The sequence below is a fragment of the Falco punctatus genome, assembly GCF_963210335.1.
Source record: "Falco punctatus genome assembly, chromosome: 9".
In the NCBI taxonomy this organism is placed as follows: domain Eukaryota; kingdom Metazoa; phylum Chordata; class Aves; order Falconiformes; family Falconidae; genus Falco; species Falco punctatus.
The window spans coordinates 23336784-23357414 of record NC_137589.1 but is presented as its reverse complement, the minus strand read 5'-3'; the positions used below and the strand labels follow the sequence as shown (position 1 = coordinate 23357414).

The following is a 20631-nucleotide window of genomic DNA, read 5'->3' as shown; positions in this document are numbered from 1 at the left end:
CCGGGGCGGGCGGCGGGGACGGCCTGGGGGGTACCTGGGGGTGCTTGTGAGGGATCGGGGAGGGTCCCCAGACCGTCGGGGCATGTCCCAGGGCACTGCAGGGGCCCGCAGGGCACGGGGGTGGCAGGGGGCACCTGGCGCTGAGCTGCTACAGGGGGCGGCGGGGCTGCGAGTGTCCCGTGGGGTGCGGAAAAGGTGTCCATGGGGCGCTGGAGGTGTCCGCCAGGCTCTAAGGTGGCAGAGGGGCTGGAGGGGCCGAGGACATCGAGCAGTGTCCGTCGGACATGAAGGGGGTGGCTGTGGGGCGCCAGGGTGGCCCCAAGGCGACGCCAGAGCTGAAGGTGGCTGAAGTACCCGAGGGCAGCAGTGGGCCTGGGGAGGGGCTGGGGGGTGGCGGTGGGGCATCGGAACGATGGAGCACTGAAATGATGGAGGGGCTGGGATCACCACCGGGGGGTGAGCCGTCAGGGGGAACCATGGGACATCAGGGCGTATCAGGGGGGCGTTGGGACCCTCCCTGATCCCAAAGGATCAAAGGGGCTGGGACCACCACGTGGGGCTGAGCTGGGAGGTGCACTGTACCCTCCCCTCTGCCACGAGGCTGGCTGCTGCCTGCCCCTTGTTCACAGAACGTCCCAAGTTGGAAGGGACCTCTGAGGACCTACCTGTCACAGGGAGGACAGCCTGGATGAGATTATCATGCACCCTGTCCAGTCATATCCTGAAACCCTCTACGATGTCCCTGGAGAAGTTCTTCCAGTGAGCGATTGTTCTCACCGTAACTTATTTCTTACATTCAGATGAAACCTCTCCTGGTGCAACCCATTGCCCCTTGCCTTCTCCATGTGGTAACCTGCGAAGAGAGAACCTCCTCCTGCAAACAGGTATTTTATATTTCTTGGTGTTTCAGGCCAGGCCCAGCCAGGACACGTCACATTTAACAAAAGAGGGGATCAGATGCCAAATCTGGCTGTTGCAGAGCTCCATCACCAGGGACAGGCTTCCTCCAAAATGGCACAGAAACCACCGTAGCCTAGGGCTGCTCCGATGTCTTCCCTCTTTCTCCCTGCAGCTTTTCTGTAATTCCCTGCTAAATAGTCAAGGTGGTTAAAAACCCAATAAATATTAAAGCTCTGTGCTTTCACCCTTGACGCTTCCAGGCACGTCTGCTGATAACTACCTAAACATTTCCAGTGGCACTGTCCCCACCATGACATAACCCTTGCGACGCGTGCAGAGATGAACAGGCTTTGAACATGCCACTGACCAACCCAGATCACCCGGCTTGCCAGGGAGACACGGAGCAGCCACACCACAGCTCTGGGCGAGGAGGTACCAGATGGCCATGCCCTGGGACAGGGGGCTGCTGGATTCAGGCACAGGACGTTTTCTCGCCCCTCTCCTAGCACCTCCCAGCTTCTGGTGAGGGGAGAAGACACATCCACCTCCTGCTCGGGGCTGGCAGTAGGCATCTGGCCTAGGTCTGCTCTCGGAGAGGAGTGGGTAGATCTGGGCGGAGATCTCTCTGAGCACCCCAAGCCTTTAAACTGCTCAGCCAATCAGGCATCCAACATGTGGGCCACTATTTTTGGGTAACTGAAGTTACCTATCAGTGTATTCTCATGCAAACAGCAGGAACCAAAGGCTGGTAGGACACTGCTCCACCAGCATCCCCACCTCTGCCTGGGGCAGGCACAGCGAGGGGGCAGCATCCAGCCAGTGGGCTGCTGGTACACGGTGCAACAAGCAGGGGGGACCCAAACCCAGGGTGTAGGTGACCTGGGGGCTTTCTCACCTGGGTGTGGACCTGCTGGTCACAGGGAGCAGCACGGGATCTCAGAAGTGGAGCGCCCACATGTCCCGCAGGGAGGTGTGCGAGGAGGAGAGCCCCGCTCCTAGGAGATGGGTGCCTTCCCCTGCTAAAAGCTGAGGGGTGCACATAACCATCCGCACGCGTGCGCGTGCAGGTGTGAGTGGGACTCCTTGGGATTACTCATAGATGGGTGCTTAGAAATTTGCAGTCGATTTTAAAAATTAGGATTTCAGAAATATCTATTACTTCTGCTGAGACTCAATGCTTGCTAGTTAATTATGTGTTATTAATCTATAAATGGCTTCAATCCTGATTTAAATGCATGAACAGAGTTTTTTCCTGCAACAGCTGCCACGCTGCTCATTGGTGTAACAAATACATGCGACCAACAGCGATAAACTGAGGTGCCAGGGGAATCTCTCAAGCCTGAGATGCTGGGCAGTGAGAGGCAAGCAGGCTCCTCCAGGGTCCTGGGCCCTTCCACCTCTCCACCCTGGGGGCTAAAGGGACAGGCTGTGAAGTCTGTAGATCCACAGAAACTGAACAGAAATTGCAGGTCAGCTTCTCCATTACCTCCCTGGACTGAGAGGCCAGCTCAGTGGGCAAACAGGCAACTTCCCATCCCCATGAACTGCAGAAGTCCTTTCCCTGAAGAACCAGATGATGCTGGCTGAGGTCTTGGTCCTAAACCTCAACCTTCATATGAACAAATTCAGTCCTCCAGACCCAGGATGGGTGGTCTCCATCCTCTCCTTCGGTCTCTCTCCCTCTACCAAACTGGACGACCCGCTTTAGGCCACCAGAGTGAAGAGAACCTGGCTATTCCCTCCTAACACACTCTTGGAAGGACCTTGCAAAGGAGGAGGTGAGGAGAGGAAGGGCAGGTAAATAACAGGAGCGCTCAGCTCTGTATCCACAGTCCTCTCATCTCTCCCCCTCATTCCCACACTTGCCACTGGGGCCTCTGGGTCTCTAGCATGTGTCTTGGTTACCACTTCTTCCCAGGAGACACCTCTCTTCCGCCCTCTACCACATCCACTCTCAAACCGGCTCAAGCAATTTTTATGGCTGCACAAATCTGCAAGATACCCTGGAAGTCCTCTGCTGAGGACTTGGTCAATACGACATGAACATCATGCTCATCAGCTGTGACCCCCCCATCTCATCGGTCAGAGCAGCTGATCAGCTTCATTCCAGCAATGGCCCAGTTAGGCTCTCCTCCCAAAATAATGCTGCACAGCAGCTGAGCCAGATCTCTGAGCGCCAACCAAAATTTCATCACCTAAAAGACTAATTTGCACCCCCAGTTCTGCCGACAAAATAACTCTGTTTTTCTTTTAAATTTCTTTTCAACACACAAATACATAATTTTACAATGTAATTAAAAAAAAAAAAAAAAAAAAAAAAGGACTTAAAAGCCTCTCGGAAGAGAAAATCAATTACATACATTTCAGGAGATTGAGCACTCCCCTATCTCTCTGGGACAACCCTTACAGTTTGTTTCCAGCTCACACAGCGCATGTAGCAGGTTGAGTACTCCTAGCTTGCAGTGAGTGAGTGCCCGGTTCTCTGCTGGTGCAGAAGAGGCGGTGGCTGAGAGGGGCAGCAGCAGGGCTTCACTGGGCCGGTACAGTCAGGCGGGGAAGCAGGGGAGCCGCCTTCTGGCTGCGCTCCGCAGACATGTGCTCCAAGCGCTCTGTGTAGAACCCGTTGAAGTCCAACCTGAGAGACGAAAAACCAGCAGTTTTATTAGCCCACTGGCAGCCCAATGCTGCCCAAGAGCGGCACGCAGCAAGCCAAACCCAAGGGCCCCCAAAGGCTTGGTGCTGCAGCACACGTGTTCATCGAGGTGCTCACAGGCAGCAAGGGAATCCAAAAATATATAAACTCTTTCACAGGGTCAGATGAATTTTAGGATAAAGTTGGTTGAAATGAGGGGTGTGAAGCAAGTCAGCGCAAGTCTCGCTGCAGGAGGAAGCAGAGGATGCGTGCTTGTGCAGCAAGGGGGGCTGTGTGGCAGCACAGACCTCTCAAGCAGCTGTATTCCTGCTGCACACAGCCTTGGTCTTACCCAGCCATGGCCCCTGGAGGAGAAACCTCTCCCTGGGCATCAGCTGAATGTGGCCACATCACAGAGCGTTCCCAACTGCCACCTCCACATGGAACTGCCCCAGGCTAGGCAGACACAGTGGCTTGTTCAGAGTGAAACAGGGATACCTGCACTGTGCCACAGGTGTTGGTGACACCTCTTCTGTGCTCGTCCCCTGACAACAGGCTAAATTTCACCTATTCTTTACAGGTGTATAAAATACATCAGGAAGGACCAGTTGCAAAGAGCTTCTACTCCAGAGCCATAGCTTGACCACACAACCCTGGAGACACGTTACTCGTGGATAAGGCACCACGGGTGAGGGCTCCTCAGTCTCTGTACCTTCCCAGCCACTTCCCACCACTCCTTAATACCAGAGTTCACCACCACTGAACTCTGGTATTAATTTCCATACGACACCCACCACATTACCCACTGTAACTAACCATGAAATGTTGCAGTTTCTATTACCACCACCTCCTTGCTAACACAAGTATGCTTCAAATAGATTCACAGTTCAAGAAGTCTAGTAACTGGCTGGAAGATGCTCAGCCAAAATCACAGGTATGGCTGATACCTGTAAACGCCTCTCCAAAGCAGGCAATGTCAGCAATATCACAATCCTGTCTCCTTGATAATCCAAAATGATGCCACAAAACCACCCAGCTCCATGCCTGCCGTGACCTTCCTTAGGCAGTTCTCTGCACTACAAAGCCAACAAAGACACGTGCAGCTCTTAAAAACGTGTGCTTTGGAGCACTAAGCAACAGTTGATACAAGCCTGTGAATCACACAAAAGTTACTCTCTACATGTCTCAATTTAAGTTGCTCCAATACTAAATGAATGGGCACAATATTTGAGTTTCATGTTGCTTAACAACCTTACACAAATGGCAACAAATTGTTCTTGACATTTTTTGGTGACTGCAGAAAAGAGAGCCTCGACAGATGGAATTTATCTGTTGCTCTCTCCTGGTTGCAAAGCTTACATCTCTTTCATCCTTAAGAGTGGTACAAAGGAAACCTGACACTGAGGCGGGCATATCTACCAAACTTTGATTCAAATATAAGGCCAGGACTCATTTACATCCTTACTTTGAGGATCTGTTCCATTTCTAAAGTTGCTTTATTCCAAACTTCTTAAATTACAGATTTTTATTTGCTTTCCTTTCACCTGTGTTTTTAGGGTTAAAGGAACTTGGATAACTATCTCTTAAGAGCTTGCATAGATAGCGCTTCCTCAAACTCTGCTTATGCTTCAGTTTCTTGTTTTGTGGCTGAAACTTCTTACTCACTGCGGTTTGCATCACTTCATGTGCCCTACCAGTCTTAACTCTAAACTCAGTCAATCGCTGTTTCCTCCAAAGCAGTAAAGGAAGTACATCTGATGAATGCTCACACCACTTGATGGCTAAAATTTTTAAGTATTTGGAATTAAGTAATCCTTCTGACTAAGTCCTCTATGCTGTAATTCTCCTTTTCACTACTGGGATGTGAAAGAACGACTCTCAAGATTTTCTGCAGTTGCCAACCATCTGTCAGCACTGCTGCAGGTGAAGCCAAGGGACCTGAGCAAGGCTTCAGCACACTGAAGACTCGAGAGTTAGATGTGAGCTTCCCCACTTTGAAGGAAACCCTCTGGATCTCAGTCTTCTGTTGCTTGCTACTACAAATACAATGGTTGTGCCTCAGTTACTCAGTACTGTAAACTAAATAAATACTAACCATGATTAAACAAATAACCCTTTTATCGTAATTCTGGTATTCTGCTTTTATTTTGTTATTTTACATGTTGACTATCACCCTTGAAAAGCAGTCATACGAAAAGGTTTACAAGAAAAGACCAGTATGTCTTATAAACTCTTCCATCTCTGTCAAATATGTTATTTCAGACAGCAACTGTCTCCGCTCTGGTTCTTGGGTTCCTGTTGCCATAGAGTCCAGGACTCAATTCAATAATCTCTACAGACTGAGTGAGAGCTAAATGTCACGTCTGGGCATTAATTGTGGGACTTCCACACTTTACAACATTACAACATGAGCAGCCTGTAGAAACGGGAAGGCATGTTCTGTTGCACGGCCTGCTAACATACAGCATTTCAGTTAAGGAAACAGGGACATGTGGCCTGTCAGTAAAGGTCCAGCTATGTCCAACATCTTGATGAAGGCTCAAGTGGTCCCAGATGGTCCAAACTGGGGGACTTGATAGTGATGACAGTCCTGATGGCATGAAGACCCAGTATTTCCTCTGTAGCCCTTGAACAGAATGGGGGCATGGGAACACCAGGGGGCAAGGAGTCAGACCCTCTCCTGGAACAGCTGGTTGCAGCTTAGGTCGCTGTTCTCAACGCAAACTGCTAACAGAAGCATTTTGTTTTCTCACAGCCTACCTGAATCACCATACTTCTCGTTTCTCCTGAAACAAGAAGTAGTCATTGTAAGAACAAACATCTCTGTATTTGGAAGAACTGGCTCTAGAGCTTCCACAACTCACAAGTCACCTCCCACCACAGCAAACACTCATGTGCAGCCTGTGAAACAAAGGCATCTGGTGGAGGACAGCCCATGGCCGTGGCACCAGGGACCCACAACTGAACAAGATACACAGCCAGTCTCCATGGTGCAGCACCAGCTTGTCCCCCCATCCTGGCAGATGCATAAAGCTGACACAGGGGTGGGGAGGCAATGATACAAGAGGTGAACCTCTGATGGTAACGGTAGGAGCAATGCTGGAAGCAGGACAACACCTGAGCTACTGCCAGAAAAGGCTTTACATAAGTGTCTGGCATCACACATGATGGAAGGCCGTTGCATGATGTAAAGACTGGTCAAGGACTTGACACCGCTGACTTCCCGAGTAAGCTTAGAACCAACTTGGACTGAGCTGGGTGATACCACCCGTGGGACAGTCTCCACATGTTCTTTGCAAAACTCAAGGATTGTGGGGTCACGATGCTCTTCTATTAAAAGAGCAGGCAACTTGGTCTTCAACACTGTATCGGCCATGCCCTATGTGGCTTGCAATGATATCCAAGTGGCTGGATCATGGAGTTAGGTGCCACCAACATCTCCTGGATGGAGCATCATAAAAAAGCCCATCAGTTAGAACCTGGAACTGGTAATGATAAAAATGTAAGCACTTGATAAAGAAGGAGGCAGAGCTGGAGCACTGAGGGGGAGTAAATGTTCTTGCCTGGATGACTCAACTGCTTGTGGTCTCAGTCCTTGAATCTAGCCTGACTGGATACTGCTGTGACACCTAGGGGTGATGGCAGCAAGGGGACCGCAAGAGTTTAACCTCTTTGGCCTATCAATTTTTCTACAGATGGATCCTGCCTGCAATCTACATCAGTCCAATGATGATAAACAGCGATGCCCAGGCATATGAAGGTTGATATAAAACATTCAGGAGGCCTTGATAAGCTGCACCATCATTTCCTAGAAGGATTTGCAGAGACTTGGCTGTCCTGGTTAGTCCTGAAAGGAACAGCAATCACTTGTACAGCTGGGGCCTCCACTCACAGCAACCAAAAAAGTCTCTGATGAATTTCCAAGATGAGAAGCTGACCTCTGACTCTGGTCACTTCAGAGATGGAGTGAATCAGCGTTATTAGGACTGTGGAGAAGAGGCCCTCACCTACCTTCCCATTCCAGAGACTGAGTAGCAGCCAACCAGGGCAGTTCTGGTGGTAGAAACATAAGCTCCTACCCTGACAAGGAATGGAAGCAGGAGAGTTCAGACTAGCAAGCAGTCCTGTGGCACTGCATTTCCTTTCAGATGCCTGTAAGTATCCCTGTCCTCCTTAAATAAGGAGCATAATCCTACAAGGAAGAAGACATGTAATTCTCTACAGTGTTGCAGGAGCTGGTGGGCTAGCCTTCACTCCTGGAAGCACCCATGGTAACAGGCATAACAGGTTTTAGTGTTCAACCTTGGCCTCAGCTGAGTGACCACATCTCAGATAGAGCAGCAGATGCTAACACAGGAGACCAGGGTAGTTGCTGGTCAAGAAGTTCTCAGAAGTAAAGGACAACTGGAAGGCCTAGCCTCCTGCTGGAATACTTCACAAAACTGTTCACAAAGGTTGGTACCAGGAATCCTGGACAGCCTTGTCAGATGCTGTTAGAAAAGGACAATGAAAGCTTCAAGAGACACAGCATGAGGAGGGGACAACAACCTGCTTCAAAAAAAAACATTCCCAAAACCTTTTCTGTTTCCAGGTGCAGCAGATCTCAACAGAGGTGTAAGGCTTATCCGCCAGCCATAAAAGACATCTGTTACAGAAGGGCAGTGAACAGAACTTAATGGGGTCGCAGGTTAATATTCTTACAGTTTTCCTGAAGATTACATTAAAGGATGAGAATGACCCAGTTCACTAAGACCAAACAAAGCAGTGGAGCAGTTAAGACTACACTTAAACAAAACAAAACAGGGGACGAAGCACAGTTAGGAGAAAGCTCCAAGTGCCCTTTAGTTTTATGTGGTTAAAAAGAACTACATAAGGATCTACTCTGTTCCGTACTAAATATCAAAGGGGTTGGGGCACGAACGCCCTTTATCAGTTATCAGACAAATTTATGAACAAAACTGCACATCACTGCCAACTGATTCTAGCATATCTATCACTGAAAAACATTACAACTTAAGTAGGGAGTACTCCTTGGTAAACCAAGGGCTTTCCTCAGATAAAGATGAAAGGAAACAATCAACATCTAAAAATGACCTTAATTTCTGCAAGAGCTGTTTATAATTGCTTACATGAAAATAAGGCTACATACCAGCTTACGGACAGGATGAAGAAACGAATGGATGTTTAGGATGGCTGTTTTCTGTGCCCTAGCTGACAGCAATAACAAAGAAGGTAAGACTCAAGCGGTTTAGTCTCACACACACTGCAACAATGCAAATGCATCTATGAAACGTACAAACATAGAACAAGCACTTAAAAAAGCATTGGTGTTGAAATATTTTATATTCATGAAAATACAAACCTCTTTAAATTATGCCTATATGCAATATGTATCTTGCCTCTTCAATGGAAAAAGTCAGTCATTGTAAAAATCAATTTTTTTTTCTATGTGCCTAACAGTCTGCAAACAACATTTCTAAAATGTCACTCTTTGCCAGGTGTGAGGCGGCTGGTGCCCAGCAGCTCTTACACGACTTCCATCAAGGTGACCCTTTGAATTAAAGAGATGTCAACTCCTGACTCTCGCTTGCCTTCTTATTCTGTTGTTATATGCATGCCTCAGCTGAACATTTCCAGTCTGCAGGCTGCTGGGTTTCACGGGTGCTTAACTCTTGAAAAACATACTCCAGACACAAACACTAAAAGCTGCTCCCAGCAGCAAACTCCATATTGCAGTTATTTCAGTTTTGTTCCTAAAATGCTGGTAGCAGAATCAGAGTGAGAAGCACTCTGCTTGCACAGCACGTGCTCAACTCAGGGTAGTGCTCCTAGAGCATTATCTGTGGTTCTTCAAAGCTAGAACTACCAGGGCAGGTCCCACCATCTTACACCAATCTATAACACAGATCTTAAAAATTCCGGCAACACTAATATGTGTGACTTACAGCAAAAAAACCCAAAACAAAACAAACAAAAAACCGTTAATAATTCCAAAGGTGGCCTTGTGCATCTCACTTTATTGAAAAAGAAACACAGAGGTCATAAACCTAGCAGAAAAACCTAGATCATATCCTCTCTCCCCCCTGCCCCCTTTTCCCACTCCCTCTCTCTCTCCTCTTCTCTTTCCCCTCTCCCTCCCTGCAACACAACTTGCGCACATGACTTTTAGGTATTACTGAGGGAATTTCAATTTCTAAGAAGCTAGTAAGTATGGGTGAGGCCACAATAAAAACATATTAAGAGATGCTTATTTAAATAAATAAAAAGATGTGAACTTAAAACTAAAAAGCCACTTTCAGTCAATCCCTTGCATTGGTTTTCTCACCTTAGGAATACTTATACTGTACTCAGGAGCCAGCTTGTTCACTGTCTACACAGTGACACAATCCCCAAGAAAACTAACACTTGCATTACATTTAAAACATTAACAGACAAATCCTACATAATTCAAAGGAATGTGTTTTGGGTATCTTTTAAAACCTTGGGTTAGGATGCAAAGCAGTATTTCTTGTGATTTCAGTGTTTTCATTGATGGGTCAGACATTCGCAGTTATAATCAGCACTTATTCTTCCTGAGCTGAATTTGGGAACCACAGGAGGGGAAGTTACAGAGAGAAAACTACTGGCTCACCTGTAGATGATGTTGAGCATGCTGTGCTCACAGTCATTGGTGCTGTAAACACTCAGTTTGTCCAACAGGTCCAGCAGATGTGTTGAAAAATTACTGTCAAACTTGTTGATTGTTGCTTCAAAGCCAGATGTCAGGTGGAGACTGTCGGCATGCTCTGCTAAAAGCTATCAAGCAAAGGCATAGTGACCCCATATGTTTGGTGATTTGCACTTGCCAAAGAGATGCAATTATTCCTTCCCTATTTCCTAACCTGCTCAAAAATACTGCCATAAAACTTCAGTGCTCGGCCACTAAAATATATCTTTCACAACAGTTGCAAAGACCTCAATAGTTAAAACCCTTGCTACACCCATCTGGGAGAACTCCACAGTAGACCCCAGTAGAGTTATCCTCAAATATACAGTGTCATTATTTATTTTCAAGCAGGAGGAAAAGCCAGTAAGCAGAAAGTGAGCATTGCCTGATACAGGCTGTAACATCTGAAACAGTCTGCTTTCCTTGCAGTGTGATGGACCATACCAGCCCATACCAGCCGTGTGCCAGAGAGGGGCCTTCACTGGGACAGGAGGCAGCCTGCTAGCTGCAGAGAATGCCAAACTGCTTAGCATGTGTGCATTTAGATAGAGAGATACGGACAAGACAAATACCCCAGATATGAAAGTAATGGGCTGCAAAGAGTCACACCCGAGAGTTTATTGGCTCATCCATCACAAAATGCTAGTTCTGGAAATAAGCAAGCTCTTGAGTTGCAGAAAGCCTGTATGCAGGCACCCACTGCACAGCTGAGCACAGCTGAAAATACAACTAAGAACTTAAAAACAAGTGCAGGGACTGTTGTGGGAGAGAGGGTCTTCAAAGCAGACTCTGAGAACACCATCAGCACTCCACATTGTGGAATTGTGGGCAGTTTTGAGGGCAAAGGTTCTGCTTTTGGGGCCAGAGGTGCTGTAGGAACTAGGAAGGTCTACCTGCAAGAGGTAGGACATCCACCCTGAGCAGACTGTGACCCAGGCAGCATTCACAGAGGAAAGGGCCCATCTATTCACCCCATGTCCCACCTTGTTAGTCAGCTTCTTCTTTGCAATCTCTTGAGCACGCTCCTCCTCTGTTGGCGGGCCCAGCATTGTGCCATGCTCTAAGGTGAGCCGGTCCATCTCACTATCCAGCTTCATGCTCTGGGTGAACCTCTTGGAAGGGCAGAGCATTGAGAAAATGGTTAGATCCCATTTTTTCAACTGTGACAAAGCATGAGGCTGACTCAGTTCTGCTAGCCCTGCAGCCAGCTAACTAAACCCAAAGGAAGGTGTGGGTTTTTTAAAGCTATGGGCTCCCTGAAATGCTGGCTAGATTGTGCCCGCGGAGAACTGTCTCCATGGGTCCAATCACCAGTCCTTGCTTGACCCTCAAGAGCATTCTAAAAACTACAGAGCCCTACAACTTACACCTCAAATTCTGCTGCAGGACTGGCTGAAGAGAGGTAATTCAGTTCATATGAACCTGATTCCAATGCTGAAAAAGAAGAGCATAGAGAATGTTGTGGAGGGAGAAGCCACAGAAACCTTTTGGGAAAAAGGATGAGGGTCTGAGCAGTCAAGCTTTGTAGACTGCTGGCAGAAGGAATAGAGGCTTTTCTACATGCATCGAGGACAAGAGGAGCTGAATGGAAAAAAGGGACTGTCATAGTTGGCTGGCACCCAAAGCAGCTGGCAGTGGCATGGTCAATATGGGGAAGCTGTACATACCTGCATGCAGTTTGTGAACATGACACAGACAGACATCAGCTTGGAGAAGATCTTCAGCAGCTCCGGGTTAGTTAGCATGCAGTCCTTCAAGCAGTTATCCAGGAAGCTTGTGTGGTGGCTCAGGACATCATCAATATTAGATGCCTGGGACAGGACAGTACAATAATGAAAACCAAACCAGGACCACTGTTGCTGCACCAGACCAAAACTCTAACCTGACATCCTGCTTCTGACAGTGACCTCTCAGACATGCTCTGGGGCATGTTGAGATAATTCTCATGTACTTTTCAGCTTTGAGAAACATCTTGAGATGGAGACTGTATTTGCCCTACTGCATTTAACAGCCCTTCACAGGCTTTTTATCCTTAATTTGTCACATCACCTTTTCAACCAAATTATGATTTCTTTAATCACCCAAATGCTCCACTGGAAAGGAGGCTCAGGATGGAGTTATCTGCTTTATGAACATGCACTTCCTTTGCTTTTAAATCTGCTTGTCATGCCCATTCCCACCTTCACAATCTCAGTAAAGTCAGCTACAGTAAGTGGAAAAGAGAAACAAATCAAAGAACCTTAAGCATTAGTAAGTTTACAAGGCTAAAAATGCACACACTATTCAGAAACATGTTTAGAAGCACAATAAGGAACTGGGACACGCAGTGTTGCAAGGATTCTGTAAGATTTTTGTCCAGCTCTGCTACTTCAATGGGCTGTTTCAGTCTGAAATTTTAAATGATAGATTAAACCCTGTCTCTCATTCTGTACAATTATGTGATGTGCTGAAGCTGAGAAAATTCAAGGTTAGGAAAGAATCATAGGACTAAAATTTCCAAGGTATCCACACTGCTCCATCAGGATAAATGCCCAGAAAACCCCCAAATCCATAACCTTTTAAACAACTAGTACATAATACAGATAAATGCTACTCTCTAATGCAACAAAGATGCTAGCTGTGTTGATGAAGACAATGACATTGTGAAGAAGAAGATACTACTTATATCTTTAGGAAGAAAGCACCTTAACTTCAAGTGGAAATGCACGAAAGGTCTGACAAATAAAAAACTGCATAAGGCATGACATGAGACCAGTGAGGATCATCCCTTTCCCTCCTAAGATGCAAACTAAGGGGAAAAACTACCCCAGTCTACAGGCTATGGAGGCTAAAAAGCCAGTTCTGCATTCTCTGTTTGGAAATACATGATGCTTTTATTTCAGTCAAGGAAGATTTTTACCCAGTAGCTGGGGATACGTCTCCCTAGCGAGCAGCTCTTTTAAAGGACTGTGTAACAAAGTGGTTGCTGAAACAGCTTCTTTAGCTGGCAGTGCTGAGATGTTGACTCACAGGTGCCCGTATCACTTTTCCTGCCCAGGCACTGGCAGAGGTCATGCTCCACCTCCCAGAGATTTAAAAGCCTGGAAGGACACTGGTGAGGATGGGAGGCAAACATGCATTTAGATTACGTCTCAAAGACTTTGCTAACTTGTAAAAAAAATCTTCAAGTGATGACTTGTGTACACATTCACATCACAGGCATCTTTGAGTCATTACTACTGCACTATTACTTGGAGAAGTCCTTTATGTACAGAGGTGTGGTAGAAATGCTCTACAAAACACTGCAGCAGCCCTCAAGGTTTCAGAAATTAAGAAGTGTGTGGTGAAGGCATGGACAGATCTCCTTCTTGCCATACAGCCATGGAAACACCTTTCCCCGGTGTCAGCAAAGTCACTTTATACCTACTGTCTCAACATTTCTGGCAGGCTGAAGGGGCTCACAGGTGTTCCATAGCAAGGGAAAAATTCTGCCCACCTGGACTGTCAAAAAGGTTTGGTCTATAGATGTTTTTTGGGAGTGGGCTCTCTGAGAAACAGTATAAACTTGCAAATTCCTTTTTGGAACTGAAATAAAAATGCTTCAATAGCACTTTATCTCTGAAGAAGCACAGAAACTCAGTGGTTGAGAGCCAAAGTAGAGACGGATCTTCAGACAGTCTTTGCAAAAGCCTAGAGTCAGGAGATTGTCTTTTCTGAACAAGGGATGCCATCACTACAGACCACATGTCTACTGCCTTTAACAGTCCCTTCTAGGACATCTGGAATCAGAAGAGGCTGAAAGGAAGTGCTACTAGAAATCAGTATGAAAGAACTTGAGACAGAATAACTTGTTCAAGTGCCTCAATGCAAATAAACTGAGCATTATATTTTGTAAACCTAAACTTACAACAAAATTAAGAACCAAGTATCTTCTCTCAGATCATTCAGGGGCTTAACATATAACCTCTTTTTGTTCAGAAGTTCTTGCCAAGAATGCTCACATTCTTAGACCTGATTGCCAAGAATGCTTGCAAGAGATGCTCACATTCCTAGACCTGATACCTCCTGTGAATTCTCCATGAAAAAGGATGACAGGGCACCAAAAAATACTGGTTAGCTGTCCCCAGAACAACACCCCAGTATACAGCAGAAACTAAGACAGGGTCATTTGATGCTGAAGATTCACAAGACTCATCAGAGAGCTGCCAAGAGAGCTTAATGCTGTGGCTTAATGCAGATTGCAGAAGGAGTGTTGGGCTGTTTGGTACATCAGATAAACGTTTTTCATGGTGTAAGAGGAAAAAGATTTCCAACTCAGAAGCATGTGATCACAGGATGACTATGAGAGGGAACAATAATAAGGTGATGTACAACTGCCTCCTATTTCCTCACAGTAGCTGGGCACCCTAACACCAGGCCCAACACAGCAGCACCACAGCCGGTAAGGAAGCTGAGAAGGACCATGAAGAATGCAGTATCCTTTCGTATAAGGAAAATTATTACAGACATTGCAAAGGTTATGCTGCAAAATAAGCAAGCTTGAGGAATGGATCACCGATCATCTGCTCCAATCAAACACAAGTTCACTGGCACAGCCCTTGCCTGTGCTGAGTGCCATATGCCAAGACAACCATCATACAAAGCTCAGGGAAAGCACTTCCTAAGGGCCTTCTCAAGTTGTCTCCTGGCATGGAGGAGATGGCAGCAGGTCAGACTCCCTTCTTTGGCAAAGCCCTCCAATACTACTCCACCAAGCTTTGTACCCTCGAGCACTTCCACAGGGTTTCATGACATACCCCAGCCCACGCAATGCATCCCTGCAGCTTCATGCTATGAAAACAGCTACAACACAGCCCTCCCCAGACTGCTGCGACACTTGAAACTGCAAGAACAAAAACGATTGTATGTCAGGACCACATGGGACCCAGCGGTGACATTGGCTATGTAATGTGGAGCAGACAGCCTATGTCTCTGCCCTTGTTTTAGGCAGCAGTACAGAAGTAACCTAAGATACCATCTCTGATCTCTTTTTCTTCCTATAAAGACTTGTTGGTATGCCAGAAACCAGTAAAAGCCAGGTGTGTCCACTGGTGCTGAGAGGTAAGGCAACCAGTGCCCTGCCCTGGCTCCAGCACACATTGCTGAAGAACAAAGAAGCTATGGGTTGGGCCCAGGCTGATGGCAAGGAAGACAATGTGTATTTGCAGCATTGCTGTGGCTTTCACTAGACCCTCCAATGCTCGAGCATCATCCTGCACTTGTCTAATGAACTCCCACAGTAACTCTGTATGCCCCAAAGTCTAGATTTTTACCACACTCAAGTAAAAAAGGAAGCGAGAGAAGAGTTTGCTCTAGACAAACTGAGAATAGCCCTTGATCTGTTGGTGACAGATCTTCTCCTCTGTTGCTGAGGATGGAACCAACAAATCTGACATGAATGAAACCAGATATGAGAAGACCTTTACAGGCTTCTTGACCAGCCTGTTCTGAAAGGTAAAGTCCCAATGACTTCTCATTCTTGGTTTAAAACAGGCAGGTGGGACATCACCTGAGAATGTGTTTCTCTCCGAAACAATAAAGACATCTCATACGCTCATCAGGAGATAAAAACTGGTTCTTGCAGTTTTTCCTAGGGCGAACAGTTAACTTCTGTAGAACTCACTGGCTTGGATTAGTGAACCAGAAACACTCTGTAACACACCTGGAAAATCCCACAGCTCAGAACACTACATTTTTGTGAAAGGAATCAAAACGATGCCAGGCATACTTTGTCCAGATACCCACTTGGTCAGGCATATAAACCAGTGGGAAGTGAGCTTAGCCTCTCCCAGACACCGCTGGAGTGGAAAAGTTCTCCAGACTTACCTACCTGCAGTGAGAATGCATATGTATCCACCTGAATAAGGAAGGCCCTGTTTTATAACACATAGTCCTAACATGCCAGTCCTTGGCAGCTTCATGGAAGAGAAAGTACAGACTTCACTTTTAAGGGCACTGTAAGTCAGCCAAGGAATCAACTGAAGATGTCTGGACCAGTTTACGACCTTTGCACCCTGCATCTTTCTTCCCTTCCCATAGTTTTCTTCTATGTACAGCAATGTTCAGCAGAACACCACCTTTATGTAGCAGAGTGCACAGTATGAGCTGGGCATAGGAGGACGCAACAGAGGAAGGGGATATAGGGCTAATAAAGCAGAAAGGTGATGTGGAACAGCAGCACTCCCTGCAGTGTGATTACAACAACAGTTCCCAGATACTTAAGTGCCTCCAAGAAAATAGATACCTGCAGTAACTGAAATTAGGCATTTTTTCCCTATATTAAATTTGTTAACAAGACTTCCATTCCAACTTCTCTCATGCGAACACACTCACCAACTTCAGGTTCTTCTCAAGAATGTGCCACGTTGGCTCCATCACTTCAAACATCATGTAATACTGGATATTCTGTACAAAATTCAGCATCCGCTGCCGCAGTGTGAAAGCACCAGCAAACCTAGAGGAGAAAGCACACCCACACAACTTAGAGCTAGCAAATGCCACGGAGAACTATCACCAGGCTTGCACAGTCAAGCAGAGCTAAATATTTCTGCCCTAGCAAATTCACTGCTGCAGTATGAGGGAGATTATAAAGTTAATGCAAACCATCTCTGCTCATTTTCCACATATTCAGATGGCTTTCCCTCAATTACTACAGTCAAGTTTTGAACCTGTTGTAGAATGGACAACTGCTTTGAATATTTGCTTATATTAAACTGAAAATTTAGTATTAAATATTAAAGCAATTTTACTATTGTAAATATAGTGAGGCATGCACACGTTAGCAGGGCAAAATTCAACATGACAAATGGTTCATATTTCTTTCCAACCTTACTTGTTAAATGAAGGCTTAAAAATATTCTATGCCTTGCATCAATATGTTGAAGGGATCCAAATACTTAATCAGATCACCTGCTACCTAGGGTATTTAATGCACCTGCACCTAAAAATAGAATGGTGGGACTACAGAGAGGTTCCTTTCAGTGTTAATTTAGGCAGGCTCTGTGGTGGCAAACCAAGAACTGACTTCAGCAAACCGGGACAGGTCGCCAGAGAGGTAGGGGATACCTACCCTAGGAGTTTTCAACCATGGCTGCCCTATCTCCCACCAATCACAGTCATCCTGTGAGCTGGAGGTTGGACTAGAGACCCTCACAGGTCTTTGCTGCTAATATCTCTACAAATACAGGAGAGCCAGAACTACAGTCATGTTGCTGAGGTTAGTGCTGAGGCAGTCAAGATCACCTTGTGACAAGAAAGTGCCACTGGCAAGGCAGAAGGTACCACCTTGCAATGCTGGGGTCTGGCTCACACTCCAAACAGGTGCCTCCAGCACCTGGAGTGGAGATCCAAAGATCAAATCTACCCTCACAGATGGAAAGGATGGAATGGTTTTCTGGGAAAGCAGCCCACCGATTTTACCTTGTTCGATCTTTATCACATCAAAACCTCAAACATTAGCCAAGCTGTGTGAAGGTTGCGAGTCCTTCCTAGTGGTCTGGCCAGAAAAGAATGGTGTTTCCCACAGCATTCTCCTGGAGAAAATGGCTGCCCATGGCATGGACGGGTGTGCTCTGCACTGGGTAAAAAGCTGGCTGGATGGCTGAACCCAAAGAGTGGTAGTAAATGGAGTTACATCCAGCCGGCGGCCGGTCACAAGCGGTGTTCCCCAGGGCTCAGTACTGGGCCAGTTCTGTTTAATATCTTTACTGACAGTCTGGACAAGGGGATTGAGTACACCCTCGGTAAGTTTGCAGATGACACCAAGTCAGGCAGGAGTGTTGGTCTGCTTGAGGGCAGGAAGGCTCTGCAGAGGGCTGGGCTGGACCGATGGGCCAAGGCCAACTGTATAAGGTTCAACAAAGGTCTTGCACTTGGGTCACAACAACCCCTCGCAACACTACAGGCTTGGGGCAGAGCGGCTGGGAAGCTGCCTGGCAGAAAGGACCTGGGGGTGCTGGCTGATGGCTGGCTGAACATCTGAACCAGCAGTGTGCCCAGGTGGCCAAAACTTCACACCAACAAGGAGAAATGAGCCAAGCAGTATGGAGATTATTGAGCAGACACTTCCTATCGAAACACAAAATGTTAGATTTCAACCTCTCTCAGCCTGTAAGAAATTTGTAAGGATCTTTCTCAAATCAAAATGATCTGATCCATGTCACAACATATCTAACTAGCAAGAAGGAAACCCAACACTTCACATGTGATCCAGCAGAAAAAAAGACCATACCACTTAGCTGAATGCAGGGAGAATTGCTTGGCTGTCTTACTGCTGATCCAAACGTTGCACAACTGTCTTTCCACATGTTTGCAATAGAACATGTGTCTGAAAAGCATCTGGTATCTTGTCAGTGCTTTCCTGGAAAAAAAGGAGAAATCCATCCAGATTAAACCCTGTTCTGATTGACAGACTAAGCTGTGAAGGCTGAGGCTGCCCAAAGGCAAAGAGACTTTACACAATATGTTCTTTACGCCTTCAGACGCACACAGATCTGCACTGAAACAATTTGAACCAAAGGAAAAAAAAAAAAAAAAAAATCACACTTGTAGCCATCCCAAAGAATTTCTCTCCAAGGAGTTCCTCCTCCGTACTTCCTGCCAGCAGAAGCGTCCTTCTTCAATTCCCTTGAGCTATCCGCAGACAGGTCACTCACGCAGGTGCTGGGATAGAAGGCTGAAAGCCTGTGGTCATGTAACCACTGCACTAAAACTGCTATGATCACCAAAACAATTCACTAGGATCCTCCAAAAAGATAAGAGCGAGCTGTAACCAAGATATAGGCAGCATTACCCTGCCAGTGATGCACTGTCAGAAGCAGATGGGGATGCTTATTTATAGCTTCAGGGACTGGAATCAGGTCTGCATTCAGACACTTCAGCGTAGGTGTCTACAGAGCTCCAGTCGATACAGTTCGTGAAACCTTACCAAATAGTATTTTTACTTCCATAGCTACCATTGGAGCTAATACGCTCAATTTGAAAGAAAGAGACATAATTTCAAAAACATCATGTCATTAGACAAGTCCCACTGTGTCAACTGATTTTTTAAAGAGGAAATTAAGGGACAAACTAATTGTCAGCATTTAACAATTTAACATCTTTCAACATGTTCATGTAACACTGCTTGTCCTATTTGCCCTGACTTAACAGCAGCAGGTCTGCCAGACTTTCTCCAGGGAAACAGGAGGCAAATCCCTGCAGAAAAAATGAACCACTCAGTTCCTCGTAAGTCAATTAAATGCAAAATAGCTTGCTATAGCAATTCTAGCAACAGCCCGTATCCTTCTAGTTTGCAACCAGGGACACCAAAAAGTGCCTTTTTTTCTGCTCTCCATGTTTGAGAAGTGTTTGATTCTTACATGGCAACCCTCTCGGTGAGGGTTCATATTCACAGGGGAGACACTTCAGAAAACCACGGACAAATGAATACTGGGTGAGCAGTCACAAGTAAAGCCACAGACCAGGCTGAGAAAGCATCCTTTGATCTATGTCTTCCCACCATTTGAAATGAAAGTTTGACTTGCCAAGCGTGCCTTAGACAGTCTAGTGGGGTTCTACTGAAGAGACAATCCATATTCCATAGTCTACAAGTGGAACACGCACAGCTCAACAACCCCGAAGTGTTCCTTACTAGTCAGCAACATATAATGAAAGATACAGGTTTTCCAGTATCTTGCTGTGTGGAAACATGCTTCAACCCAGTGCAAAAGCTTCTACCTTTTTTTTTCCTTCAGTGGATTGATACCTTACCTGTTTATAATAAGGGACAGAGGCCACTTAACAATGTAGTCAAAGGAAAATGCTTCCAGACCACTGAGAGTAAGCTCTGTGGGATCTGCGCTGATAATGGCCTTTTCCTGTTTCGTTTCTATGGCCAATACTCTCAAAAGCTGCGTAATGAGGTCATGGGGCATCAAGTCAATCTATAAAGGAAGAGCAGGAAAAAAATGAAGCCACAGGATACTCACAACTACTGTGTAGCAACAGATACGTGGCAGAAGTGCAAACTATCAGTTGTTCACAAGTCATCAGACCAACCTAGGAAACAACAGTGAACAGTATGATCTGGAACGGGGCAGCAGACACCAGAGCAGCGTCACTGCAGCATACAACATACTACACTGCTGATCATTCTCCCTTGCCCTCACCCTCTGTAAGACCTATTCAGATCTCATGCTCCCCAGGCACAGCCTCTGTGCTGCTTCACATTTGTAAAATACACAATCAATAATAGGCAGGACTTCTAATCAAGTATTTTCTTGTACTCTGAAGTGAGCAACCAAGCTGAGAATAAGTATGAGGGCACACTGCTGCTTCCACTTCATCCTCAGGCCACCCAAAAGCACATTCTCTGTGTTCAGACGCCAGCAAGAAA

At 46.3% G+C, this 20631-nt stretch overlaps 1 protein-coding gene across 5 annotated transcripts in view; it reads right to left on the bottom strand.

The window, feature by feature from the left end:
* Positions 1–2034: 2034 nt before the first annotated feature.
* TUBGCP2 (tubulin gamma complex component 2) overlaps positions 2035–20631 on the bottom strand; it is a 36440-nt gene continuing 17843 nt past the window's right edge. For all 5 annotated transcript variants that reach the window (XM_080401574.1, XM_080401573.1, XM_080401575.1 and 2 more), the window contains exons 12-18: positions 20007–20179; positions 18487–18615; positions 16590–16710; positions 11906–12049; positions 11222–11350; positions 10164–10327; positions 2035–3535 (exon numbers count right to left, since the gene is read on the bottom strand). In XM_080401574.1, the coding sequence (XP_080257700.1) occupies positions 3430–3535; positions 10164–10327; positions 11222–11350; positions 11906–12049; positions 16590–16710; positions 18487–18615; positions 20007–20179 (966 nt within the window). In that variant the 3' untranslated portion in view covers positions 2035–3429. The remainder of the gene's footprint in view (positions 3536–10163; positions 10328–11221; positions 11351–11905; positions 12050–16589; positions 16711–18486; positions 18616–20006; positions 20180–20631) is intronic.